Source organism: Liolophura sinensis, chromosome 1 (assembly GCF_032854445.1).
Source record: "Liolophura sinensis isolate JHLJ2023 chromosome 1, CUHK_Ljap_v2, whole genome shotgun sequence".
Lineage (NCBI taxonomy): Eukaryota > Metazoa > Mollusca > Polyplacophora > Chitonida > Chitonidae > Liolophura > Liolophura sinensis.
Window position 1 is genome coordinate 44,835,224 of NC_088295.1, and position 12,866 is coordinate 44,848,089.

The following is a 12,866-nucleotide window of genomic DNA, read 5'->3' on the forward strand; positions in this document are numbered from 1 at the left end:
CCAGTAAATGGTGTGGTCTGTGAAGATAGCCTGATTAGCACCATGAGCTGGCTTCACTATCTGTTCACAACCAGTGTTTCTTTCTCGTCAACTTCTCCTGCACTGCTTTCTACTGAAGCATCATAACAACTGACACTGTGTTGAGTAAAACCCTGGCTTGTCCAGTTCTCTGTATCATCAACCTTCATCTGCTTAACCAGAAGTTTTGCCAGACAAATTCGTATCTTCTTCTCCTTCACAAACCCAATTTTGCAGCTTGTCTGAGACACTAATAGTGGTTAGAACGCAAACTAATTCCCCACACTGATTCTCAGACATCAGTTCTGGCAATAGTCCAAGGTGTAACCAGTAACTACGTGTACCAATGTGGAAACTGACAATGGAAATACTGTACCTACATATAGTGTTTGACTGTAACTGTCATTATCGTGTGCATAACTGACCATGGAACACTTTTTGCCAACAAAAAGTTTGGCTCCAGAGCGTTATTTTCAAACAAGTAACCGATTCTCAAACCTGGCTTTCTGATCAGCTTATGCTATTAGAGAGACATTCCATTCAAATGTTGAAAAAGTCGGAAATACTTGAGTTTTACCAGGAAATTACATGGTTTACAATTATTATTTTTACATTATTGGGGAAAAGAGCTTTAGGAAAACCAAGTTAAAAGTTTTGAATGTCCTAGTCCTTTTCCTTTTCACATGTGCCTTATAGTCTGTAAAGTGTACAGTTCCTCCATTGCTGAAAAATCCATTAAACAGCTTGTGTTGAAAATACTGCCTATAAAAGTTCCTGCAAGATTTATTGCCCTTTGACTAACTCTCCTTTAGCAATGTGCCTAATCATGCTTTTGTTCTTCAAGGACACACTTAATTGAGGGCTGAGCAGACCTGTATCCAGACTGGATCACCAATGACAGAGAGACACTGACAGGACAGTCTGGTGCCATGGAGGCTGGTGTAATGTGGAAACAGCCCAGAAACCACTTGTTCCAGGCGGCCAAGGGACAGCGCGATGCCATGGTGACACAGTGGCCTGCCATATGGTCTGTGCTCTGAGTCATAAACCCCTAGAGATGACCTCCTCTCTGTCCATAGAACTTTGTCCCCAGTCAGGGGACATTACACAATTAACAGGCCTATCCTGATGGGGTATAATTGTCCAGTTGATCACACAGAACCACTTGACCAGGCCTCTTGAGACAACTCAGCCATGTCATCATTTCAGCCTCTGGAAAGTTGTCCAGTCCCTGGGGGATTCCTTGTCGCAAGGCCTGCTCTCAGTCACAGAACCTTTCCACAATCGGAACCGCAGAAATTGCATCATGGAAGTCAAAAAAAGTCATGTAGGGCTGCTTTGAAAAGCATTCACACATTTATTTAACAAGATCGTCAGCTATTCAACTTCACCACTGCACAATGCAGCACATTTCACACTTCCCTGCAGGAATTCCAATTAAATTAAGATACAGAAAAAGAATCTGAAAATGCATTCCTTCAAAATGTCAATAAATTAATGGTGTGACTACTTAAAATTCCACTTAAAGTCAGCAAGTTAAATTTGTGTGGAATTTAAAATGCTTTGATCCATGAAGAAATTCTGAGCATCCTCGTCACTGTGCACGAGAGAGGAAACTTGCTCGGAAATTGAAGCATACAATATTCATGTGTTCTGTGCCCAGCCCACACTTCTACCACTCCACCTGAGCTCAATGAGCCTCCAGCTGATCAAATTTCTGACTGCTGCTCCTAAATTTTGCTACCATATCAAGGTAATACTCGAGATAGATAGTTGTCAAACTGATAACTGTATCCAAAGGTAACTGGTAATTTTTCATGAAATCCACTGTTCATGTTGGAAAAGTAGACAACCAATTTCCCTGGATAATGTGTCATCAACTTTTACTTGACCAATAACATTCGAAAGCCCTTGAAGACCGGTCACTAATTATTTATGGAGCGAAGGAGGTCATGTAAAATGTCAACTTTTTCCATGAACCCTGTACAGTGTTGATCACAGTGAAAAGTGAAAAGTTGTGAATAGTTTCAAATTATGAACACAACCATCCTCATTTTCAATTAGAGTTAAAAACTGAAATCATGAATTTACCATTACTTTTACACAGATATCAAGTATTTAGTAAGTAATCCTGCTAATTTGTTCCGAATGAACAATGTATGATTTCCAATAATGCTAATGTACGAATATTGGTTAGGAAGGGATATGCTATTTGTCAACTATCAGTATTTTTTTTAAAAAGGGACTTGAACGATTTGACAATTATGATACTGTCCTCATTACTCTCCAAGCTGCTGTCCTTTACATCAAAGGTCATCATATGGATGAAATCATGCCAATCAATCATTCAATCTTTGATACTCAAAGTTTTAGTAAGATGTACACTCAAGTTTAACTTGATATCATCTGAAGAAACCCCGTTCAGTTTTAACATATTACTATCCTTTCGTAAACAGATTAGACTTACATTATTTATCGCGCTAAAAGCTTGGCCGCTTGTTTCCATAACTTTGGAGTGCAGTAGTCATCATGAATAACTGAATACCAAAAAGTGGAGAGAATTGAGCAAGATCTGTGCAGTAACTAATGAATTGTTGATTCTTTTCATTGTCCACAGACGCCTTTTTAGTCACTAATCAGGCCTGGCGGGGCCTGTAAGTTTCTAAGGACGATCTAACAAACACAGTGATAATACCATAATGGCGGATCTAGAGTTAACCCTGAGGCCCTGTAATTGTCCGCCAAGTGGTTGAATGAGGGGTTCAGACTGTCTGAAAGGGGGATAATTCCGGGCTAATGTGGTCAAACAGACGCCCTTAATCACACAACTAAGGGGTGTGTACCCAAGCGATTCACACCAGAAATCAGCACAATGTATTTCAGTTAACCTGGCAGGAAAGTTGGCCCAGGCTCTATTGGCCTGGGATCAGCCAAGCACTGGGGTCAGGTCAGCGCTTCAATCCCCTATCTGAATGTGAGAAATAATTGTTTAACCTCTTAACATAACATTATGTTAGCTGAGAACAAGCAGACTAAACCACTTAACTTACATGTATGAGGGTATACACGCATTATGTTTTTCACAGCCAAGGCATTGTTGTGTGACTTCCATGTTATCATGAAAGAAGACAAAATAGAATACAAATTTCACTGAGGAATCTCAATGTTTCAGAAGGAATTCACCTCGTACACAATGGAGATTGCATAGTTATTTCTTAAATATTTTGATGCACTTCTTTCCTATCTTTATAGACATGCAACCGAGAAAAACATTTAAGACATTAAATTCTTACAAAATTAAAAACACCCAAAAATAGGAAATTGCATAGCAAAAACAAACGTACAACAAATTTCAACTGAATTAATGTGATGTGAAAATTCTGCAGCTGACAAATTATAACAATTTTACAAGGATAATCCCTAATTTTAGCCCCCAAAATCATGACACTTTAAGAGTTGGCATTTTTTCCCCAAATTCTTCAGGATTCATCAGGATTGTAAAATGCTGAAAATTGGATAATCTTTTCACAAATACCTCATGTAATGACTCAGAGAGCACCGACCATGTTTTTTTAGGGCAACAAAGTCTAAATAAGAGGATGGTGCATGGTTTGAGAATGTAATGTAAAAGAAGACCTGACACGACAACTGGAAATGCCCCAAGACATGGCTTTTCACAGTGGCAGCAACAAGCAAATACGATGGCCACTTGCAAAAATCTGCATTGTAATTTTTGCAAATTTCCCCCACCTTGGACACTGTGCAGGAGACACATGTCTCTTCACGTGGCGAGCAATCTGCATGAAAATGATAAAATTACTGGTTGATATTCTGTGCCTGGCTTGCTTATACATAGTCCCTGTGACTCACAGATTTTAACTCGGGAAGGTAATCAGGGCTAACAGGATGCTTCATTTGTCCTTCAATTCTGCCAGGATGTTCTGGTACATGACAGTTCTTTCCGCAAATGAGCGCATAATAGCGTTGTGATGATTCTCGGACATGCTGCGCCACGCACCAGGCCGATGCACCATACCACCACAGAACAATTTGAGGCCACTCTCCTTGCACTAATCAAATACCTGCCAAGCACTATCTTGTGGAAAACCAAGCACAAATTGGCTTTAGATGGCCAACCAATTGGTTAACAGTTTCATAAAATAAAATTGCCTGTATTGGAAAACCAGCCAGTTACATGTATGCACAGGTGGTCTTCAAACAGGATGCATGGAACTGTGAAAGCAACTATTAATATATTAACTCAAATGGGCAATACTGCATTAAATATGGAAAGAAATACTTTGACACCTGACCAAAACTAACGTCTGAGAGCTTGGTACTTCATTCACTTTCATTTCACTTTCAGCTACACAAAAGAACACTTAGAATTACAAACTCGTTCATAAACCTAAAATTTAGCTTATTTTCAAGAAATATGCACTGTCCTTACCTCAGAATTTCTAATCTGATAATTGGAAATTGTACACTTCCCTGTTTTTCAAAGACATCAATGTTTCGTGATATATTATATCACACAATGCTAATACTTCAACTTACTTTTTTTTTTTTTTTTTTTTTGATTGGTGTTTTACGCCGTGCTCAAGAATATTTCACTTATACGACGGCGGCCAGCATTATGGTGGGTGGAAACCGGGCAGAGCCCGGAGGAAACCCACGACCATCCGCAGGTTGCTGACAGACCTTCTCACGTACGGCCGGAGAGGAAGCCAGCATGAGCTGGACTTGAACTCACAGCGACCGCATTGGTGAGAGACTCCTGGGTCATTACGCTGCGCTAGCGCTTTAACCGACTGAGCCACGGAGGCCCCTCAACTTACTTGTATGTTATCATGCATTTTACCCTATAACTGACACTCAATTATTCACAAACAAGTATTGTGGAAACAATGAATTCTCATCACCATAGATGAATGTGAGGGTTCAACTGTGAATTGCCACAAGAGCCTTTAACATTTGAAAGGTTAAGGTGCCCCGAAGTTCTTTTTGAACTGAAAAATTGACCAAGACTGAAAGTACATGTATTTATCTTCTATAAATCTTCAAAGTAAATACCAAAGAAGAATCACAGCTATACTTATAGTCCTACATGCCTCTGCCTTTATTCTAATATTTTGCAATGGCAATGGACATATAGCCATTAGAAAATACTTGACTCTTCATGAAGGTATAGACGTAAAGAACTATAAGGCACCACTGCAGGGATCTATGTGTGATAACAGAAGTGCTAGAGAAAGAAGGGTGGCCCAGACTGTTCTACATTGATGCCAGTCAATGGGGAGTACTCGGTACTGGCAGGGAAGTCTTAGACTCTGAAGGTCATCTCCTGACAGTCTGCAGGAAGGGCCCAAAGTACAATCATCTCAGTTACAACCACAAACCTATCAGCTTCTGGCTATGATCTCATCACTAAGTACAGCAGAGAACACTGTGACTGGGGAAGAACCTGGTCAAACTGGGTGCCAAAACACACATACAGATCTACATGTGGGTATCATGGGTGGATGTACATGTAACCAAGCAACAACACCCACTCAATCAGATAGTTCTGGGCCTTTTATGTAAGTCTTCTGACAATCCATAGAATCAAGGGGTGTAGTATCTTAACACATAGACATGTCCCATGAAAGTTACCAGATCTTACTTATTTAGTCCAGAGGTCTCAGTTCAATTTGAATTGCCATGTACTCCAAAAATTCAAACACTAATAATATAAACAATAATACTTAGAGCAGCGCATAATATCGACAGTTACATGTATACCTCATGGTGAATACTGTTATGCTGATCATCAAAAAATATTGGCAACACAGAAAACAATGCTCAGCGCACTGGCCAATTTCATGAAGCTTACTTAACTATCAATGGCAACCTATGTTGTAGAGATATGAAGTGCATTTAGTGAAGGGATACTTAACACTAAGTATGCTTCGTGAAACTGACCCCAGAACTATCAAAAGGGTTACTATTTTCAAGTTTTTACATCTGTATCACGATTTCAATCTAAACTAAACCTTTCAATTCAATATCAATAATATCTCTGCATGGTTTTTTTTTAAGATACCTGGCTGCCTATATTTCTTACCAAAGCGTGTTGTCTAGGAACAATCTACTATACTAGTACATTATCATGTTGTCTGAAAGATGCAAACTTCTGTATGGACAACATCTCCTAAATTGCATTTTCCACTACATGTGTAAACTTTTGTGCTATTAAACACTTTCGAGTGGGAAAGGAAAGGAAAGGAACTGCATGAGCTACATGTATCGGTGACAAGAGACATGCGAAGAGTTAGGGTCAAATGATCGCACAACATTCCAACATAGGTTATCCAAACACAAGGGTTGTGCAAGCTAGGACAATCTGTATCTGGGTAAGCAATGAGAGGGAAATCTTGAATGGAATTAAGCCATATGTTAGCCAAGTGTAGGCTTACTCATGCAGCCTTTCCACACACACAATAAAATGCTCTGTCAGTTAACCTCCACACTGTATATACCGATAGCTTCTACATGGAATTAAAATCACATCGCTCCTTGTCATACTTTGGGCACTTTGTGATTTCTATTACAATGCATTTTATCATTTCCGTCTTTCATGAAGGTAATATGTATGGAGTTCGACCTTTTGATTTATAATTTATATTTTGTCTACATGATGTGCATTTTGTGCATTATAACACTTTTATGTTGAATGTTTTTACCTGTGGGCCACAGAATTGCATAAGGCATGAGGTCATACACGGCGTCTTGCATGACACTGAGTCTTCTTGCCTGACAGGAAGTTTACAGTTGACTAAACTTGCATTATGATGTCAGCTCAGAATTTAACGTCATAAAATAAAATGTTTCTCTTTTGAGGTCATGGCTTGTGGGTGTGACATACCAAAACATAATAATTAAAGTGATATCTAACATGTAAAATAACGTTTCTATTTATCCATGAAGGAAATCCTGACATATGACATATGTATAAGTAATAAAAGTGCATAATCATGGTCTAATAGTAAAAAAAGTCAGCAATCTTAGACGACAATCATCCTCTGAGTAGCACATCCAGTATTTCCTGTCGGAGGACAAGAAGATGTCCTTCAATTGGCCATCAATCTTTAATTTCTTATACATATCCTGGTGATAAAAACATGGTGGTCAAAGGTTACCATGAAAAAGCCTGATAAATTACTTAAAACACTAAAATAAGATAACATCACTAAATATTGTGTGCCATAAACTTTGGATACAAACGCAGCCATTACAATCAATATCAAAACAACAATATCTGCCAGCTTCAGTCCTGTTTATATTGTAATAAACAACATCTTTGCGTATGCAAACACACACAAACACACACACATTAATAATAATCATGAGGTGAACAGAGAATAACAATATACCTGTCACCAGTTTTTGGTTTGCTAATAAAGAAAGACGTTTCTGCGGTGACAGCTCAGACATGACTTTAATTAGGATGTTCGTGCATCCCGCTACATCTATCTTTTTCCAACTCATGAAAACATAAATGCCTGCTACCTTGATACCTAGACATACATGTGTACAGGAAATCAAAATATGGTACTACATGTATATGTAAATTTATGATGATCATTTTATCTGTAAGCAAAGTAAGCAATCTGAAAGGTTAGTTGAAATTTGTTCAATTTCAATTAGATTTACATTAAAAAGAGGCCATGGCAACAAAGGATATCTTAAAATCCTTACATTATACAGACTTTTTGAGTTTTTTTTTCCTTTGGTTCTTGGACTGAGATGATTGAGGGAAGATAAGATGAGTGCCTTTACATTACAGAAACATTAGCCCAGTTTAGGAACACCTGTCAAGAACAGAAGACAGGAGAAGAAAGATGCCAGCTGACAGGTGCACACTTTTATAACGTTTCTTTAATTCCACAGCAATTCCAAGGCAATTCCTGAACTGAAGTGCCTGTAAACCTGTCATCACACAAAAAGCTTTTCACAAAGTGAGTTAAGATTGCAGAATCACGAGAGACAAAATGACAAAAATAGATGCATACAAGTAGACGTAGAGGTACCACTGATAACAGTATCGCTTGCAGCAAAGTCACTTAAATATAGATACAAAAGGACCCATTTTATACATCAAGGAAATCTGCACTGGGAGATTCTTGGATGCGCCAGAACTTTTGCATCAAGACAGCTAGAAAGATATGGTAAAAGACTACAGGGTGCACTGGCTATAAGAGTGTAAACTTTACTCTTTAACGAGCAAAATCTGATAAGGTAAAAAAAATTCCTCAGGGCTTGAAAACCACTAAGCATGTATGACAGGTCGAGGCCATATTCTGATTTTTCTAATTCATCTGTGTAGACACTTGCACCCCTGAGCACATGGCATACAGTGAATGCAGCACACAAGACAAGCTTTCGCACTTAAAGTGTCCACAATCCACCAGTTTGTCACCAAGACTGAATCAATATTAGTCTGAGGAATGGATTGTATATCTGATAACAAGATGATTTTGATGGGATTTAGATCTGCTTAAGGTAAACACTGCATACGTATGTATAAGCATCAAATCATTCCAAATGTCAAACTTGCCTGCTGACTTTACTCCAAAGCATTTGATACTTGAAAAATTTGAATGTTATTTGCACCAATGCTCTTTGCTTAACATAGTATCTATTGCTTGATTTATAATTTTGATATCCAAAGCTAAGGTTACAGTACTGAAGATAAAGATCTGCTCAATGCAGTCAGTGCACTGCTCAAAGTTAAACAGGTCTAATCAAACGCCAGTTTTAATTTTTGTTTCTACTATAAAGTGCCGTGCCATTCACTTCCATAATAAGGCTTTAATTACATGGAAACGTCAAAAATTTATATTAACGACACCTGAATTACCCTGGTATCAAATCTCATTCAACTTCGATGGAAGGGCTTTAATATGAGCAATGAGCATTAACTGCTATATGGAAGTCCCGTTCTTGCCTGATTGTTTAAAAAAAAACAAAAAACGCCACAGTATCACCACTATCCGTGTCAATTTCATTACACCACAATACATCACCACCAGGTGGCAGAGGCAAAAATCTCCATTAACATTCTCAAATCAGGAAACGATCAACGACAATCAGAGATCCTGTCTAAATATGGAAATAAAAGATAGACTATGTGTCATTCTCTCAATTACAGACTACATGTATTTTTAGCGAGATATGGGTCAATTATATTAACTGATAAATTTCTGCCCAGAACCGGAGTCTCATATCCATGCATACATGACTGACTGATAACACTGCATTTGTTAATGATGAACTGTTTCAAAATGACCACTTCCTATGAATATAAGATTTATCTGAAAAAAAACTCTGCTTTGTATCAAATGTGCTTGAACGGAGCTTTGAATGTGAAAATCATAAATAATTATACCAAATTCATACATACATATGCATATACAGCCTTAAATATCGAAATATTTGAACAGCAAAATCACTCCATAATATGCAGATGCTTCTATGCGTACTGACACAACTTATTAGTTTTCACCGTTCTCATGCAGATTTCTGGGGTCATGGAAACTGCTATCAGATTTTCATATATAGATACTGTTATCATAAATGTGTATGGAAACACTTTCTTTCTTTCACACACACAATAACAATCAGGTGGGAAAAGAAGTTTTAGGAGAATGTCTGTCCTTTGGTGAAACTTGGTTCACAAAGGAAACTTTACTTCTCTCAGTAGTGAGAATGCCCAAGGGCCAAGGGTGAAGTGGTGTTTGTTTGGGGGCAGTCTTGAGGTCATCTTAGCAAGCCTATCATTAAGTAAATTTCACACCTGAATGAGTTATTTGGACAGGTAGATTAACACTTGTTAAAACTGATAGTGCTCAGGTGACAGCACGGCTAACGAGGATCAGATATAATTACCACCTTATCCTGTCCAACATGTAAGATTTTAGCAGAAGATCTTGCTGAGCCTGAGTGTGAAAAGGACCTCATGTTTATTCATGAAAAGGATATTATTTATCGCCTGAAGATTTCTGCGCGCTTCTCACTTTACACAGGAAATTCTCTCCAACCTTATCAACAGCACACTGACAGCTCCAGTCACCTGATGACTGTATAAGGTTTAGCTTTAAACAAATCAGTGGATTCACGGCGATCAATCAGGTTAATTACATGCATGTTTAAATGTTACACTAATCTTGAAATGAAAAGGTGTCTAAGGTAAAGGAAATGAGAAAATTAATTTGCATATCAACATCAACAAGGCAAAAAAAAAATGAATACTAAAGTCATTTCTACACTCTTCACCTCTTCTTGACACTAAAACTTTCCTGCGCTCATATTTGAACTCCTCCATACCATAAGCCTTAATGGTCCGCGCCAATAATATTTACAATATGTTCCCAAAACCAGAAATCCAAGATCTCTAGGGAAAACAAATAGGCAAAATGTCACTCGTGTCTCTCTCCTTGAATGTCTTTAACAACAACAACTCTAGCAGCATTGAATGTCAGATTGGTAGTTAACCCTAAGAGAGTTTTGTTGCTGTAGTGTGGAGATCAAGATAAAAAGTAAAAATATACATCTTGGAGTTGAGCCGTGAGTGGGTATGTTGAAAACTCAGATATGATCCGTTTCATATTAGAGCACTAGGAACACAGAGTGTTTGCACAAAGTCTCTCTGGTTTCATTGGTTCTGAATGGGGAAAGACACTCCGCGTAAACACCAAGCTATGACATCCCTTTGCATGTGCTCTGTATATTTTTTTCTTTTTTTTTTGCGTTGTGCACATTCCAGTATGTGCTCATATACCGTGTTTATGAATACACATAGCCTACACAAGAGAGTGAGTGAGTGAGGGAGTGAGTGAGTGAGTGCTTGGGGTTTAACATCACACTTAACAATTTTTCAGGCATATGATGACGAAGGAATCCTTAGGTTGTATGTAATTGTTGCAGGACCACTCTTTTATTTGGTGCTGCTTCACTGAGATGACTTACCAAAGGTAAGTAAGTCGCCCCGCCCGAGCCATCATACTGATACGGGTCAACCAGTCGTTGGATTATTCCCTTCATACTGAATGCCAAGCGAGGAAGTAACAACTTCCTCTTTTAAACCCTTAGGTGTGACTTGACCAAGGATTGACCCTGGATCTACCGCTCCTGAAGCAGACGTCCTACCAACTGTGCTATTGGGTTGGTAGAGAAAAAGTACACGACAACAAAATATGTTTGTGTACATATAAAGTTGTGCACATACAAGCATGTACTAAACTGCAGAGCACCTAGTGATTCTACATGTGTGTACTATATGAAAAAACATACTATAACCCACATCTCACATATTCTCTCAAATATAGTATTGATTTCCCCCTGTACATGTAGGACAGTCAAGACAGGGGAAAATTAAAAAATCAATCGTCACCTACAGCAAAAGTATACCAGATGAATTCATTGATTTGTATACAGTACATACAGGACCAATGAAACAAAATCATCAGGTTTCTGGAGACTCAGGTCGTATTTAAAAAATCCATATGGGTCAATAATACAAAAGATTTTGTCTTATTCTATGATACTGGTAATCTTTCTCAGACTTATATTTCTACATATGGGTGGGGGGGGGGGGGGGGGGCAGGGGGTAATGGAAGGGCTTTGTATTGAGACTGTCAACAGTCTTATAATATTTATCATGTAACTTTGCATATGTATATGTATTCATATGTTAGAACAATTAATATACATAATAAACTGTGAAGATAAATAGACATGTGGAAAAAACAGTTAAAACTAATAAAATAAATGAACCAGCCTTTACTATGTCACAGTTTACTCGAATGCAGTTGTAAAGTAAAAATTTTTCTCACCTCTGCTGTATATGTCTTAGGTTCCACAGTATCAAAAGCAGTAATAATATATTCCAGAACCATGATGATTTCTGTACGGATATCACTCCAGCAAATCGGTATCAAACATCACTGGATATGTCAGCATGACTGATCCCCCTAGTACAACACTAAATTAGCACAAGCGGGATCATCCCAAACTGCATGGAGAAGTGAAGCTGATCATTTTGCTGCAAGAACTTTTGAAGATCCCATTGGTAAGCCTGCTTACTGAGTACACTTTGTTAATCTAGGCTATGGTATACAACTAATAATCTCCTTCACTGTAAGGTGGCAAAAATGTCTGCTAGTAATTTAGTTCCACGATGAGTTAGTCCTTTTAAGTTTCAGGATGATGACGGTTGGGATGAAGCCATATACCTTGGGACTCCTGCAGCTGTTCTGGCCTGTACATTCCACCTTACACAATGACTGGTTTACAGGCACTGCTAATTGGCATGATGGTTATGCTCAGAACATTAGTGTTACATCATAAGGAAAGGGATAAAAGTGAGGAAACCATGATGAAAACTTCCTGAAGCTATATAATTGTGGGTACTAAGGCTGCGTCCCTGACAGGGGTCTCCACTTGGTTATTTATCTTATGTGAGCAAACACTATCAGTGGGAGGGTTTTTGCTGGTTAGGTAAACACAGTAAGTGGGCATGTTAACACAGTCCATTAGCAAGGCTGTCACATTAAATTTCCTCTCAGTGGAGAAAATGGTTACCCTTAGTACCAAGGGCAGGGATTTCCACTGACAGAGACAACCTCTGAAGCAAGACTGGGCTGCAAAAGATGTGAGAAAAAAATGAACGGCTTAGCAGTATCACATGACTGATAAGACTGAAATTTTGGCGGGATCTTTTTGCCAGTAATTGTTCATAGCCATTCACAGTGCCAGATCGAGCTGTGTTGCTTTAAAAATCTCGTCATTAAAATTTGTCAGGTTTTCCA

General features: G+C 38.4%; 1 protein-coding gene across 3 annotated transcripts in view; it reads right to left on the reverse strand.

Annotated features, from left to right (window-relative positions):
- The window catches only part of LOC135466787 (neuron navigator 2-like), a 195,840-nt gene extending 183,240 nt beyond the window's left edge, over positions 1 to 12,600 (reverse strand). For all 3 annotated transcript variants that reach the window (XM_064744503.1, XM_064744476.1, XM_064744493.1), the window contains exon 1: positions 11,892 to 12,600. In XM_064744503.1, the coding sequence (XP_064600573.1) occupies positions 11,892 to 11,954 (63 nt within the window). In that variant the 5' untranslated portion in view covers positions 11,955 to 12,600. The remainder of the gene's footprint in view (positions 1 to 11,891) is intronic.
- Positions 12,601 to 12,866: the final 266 nt, after the last annotated feature.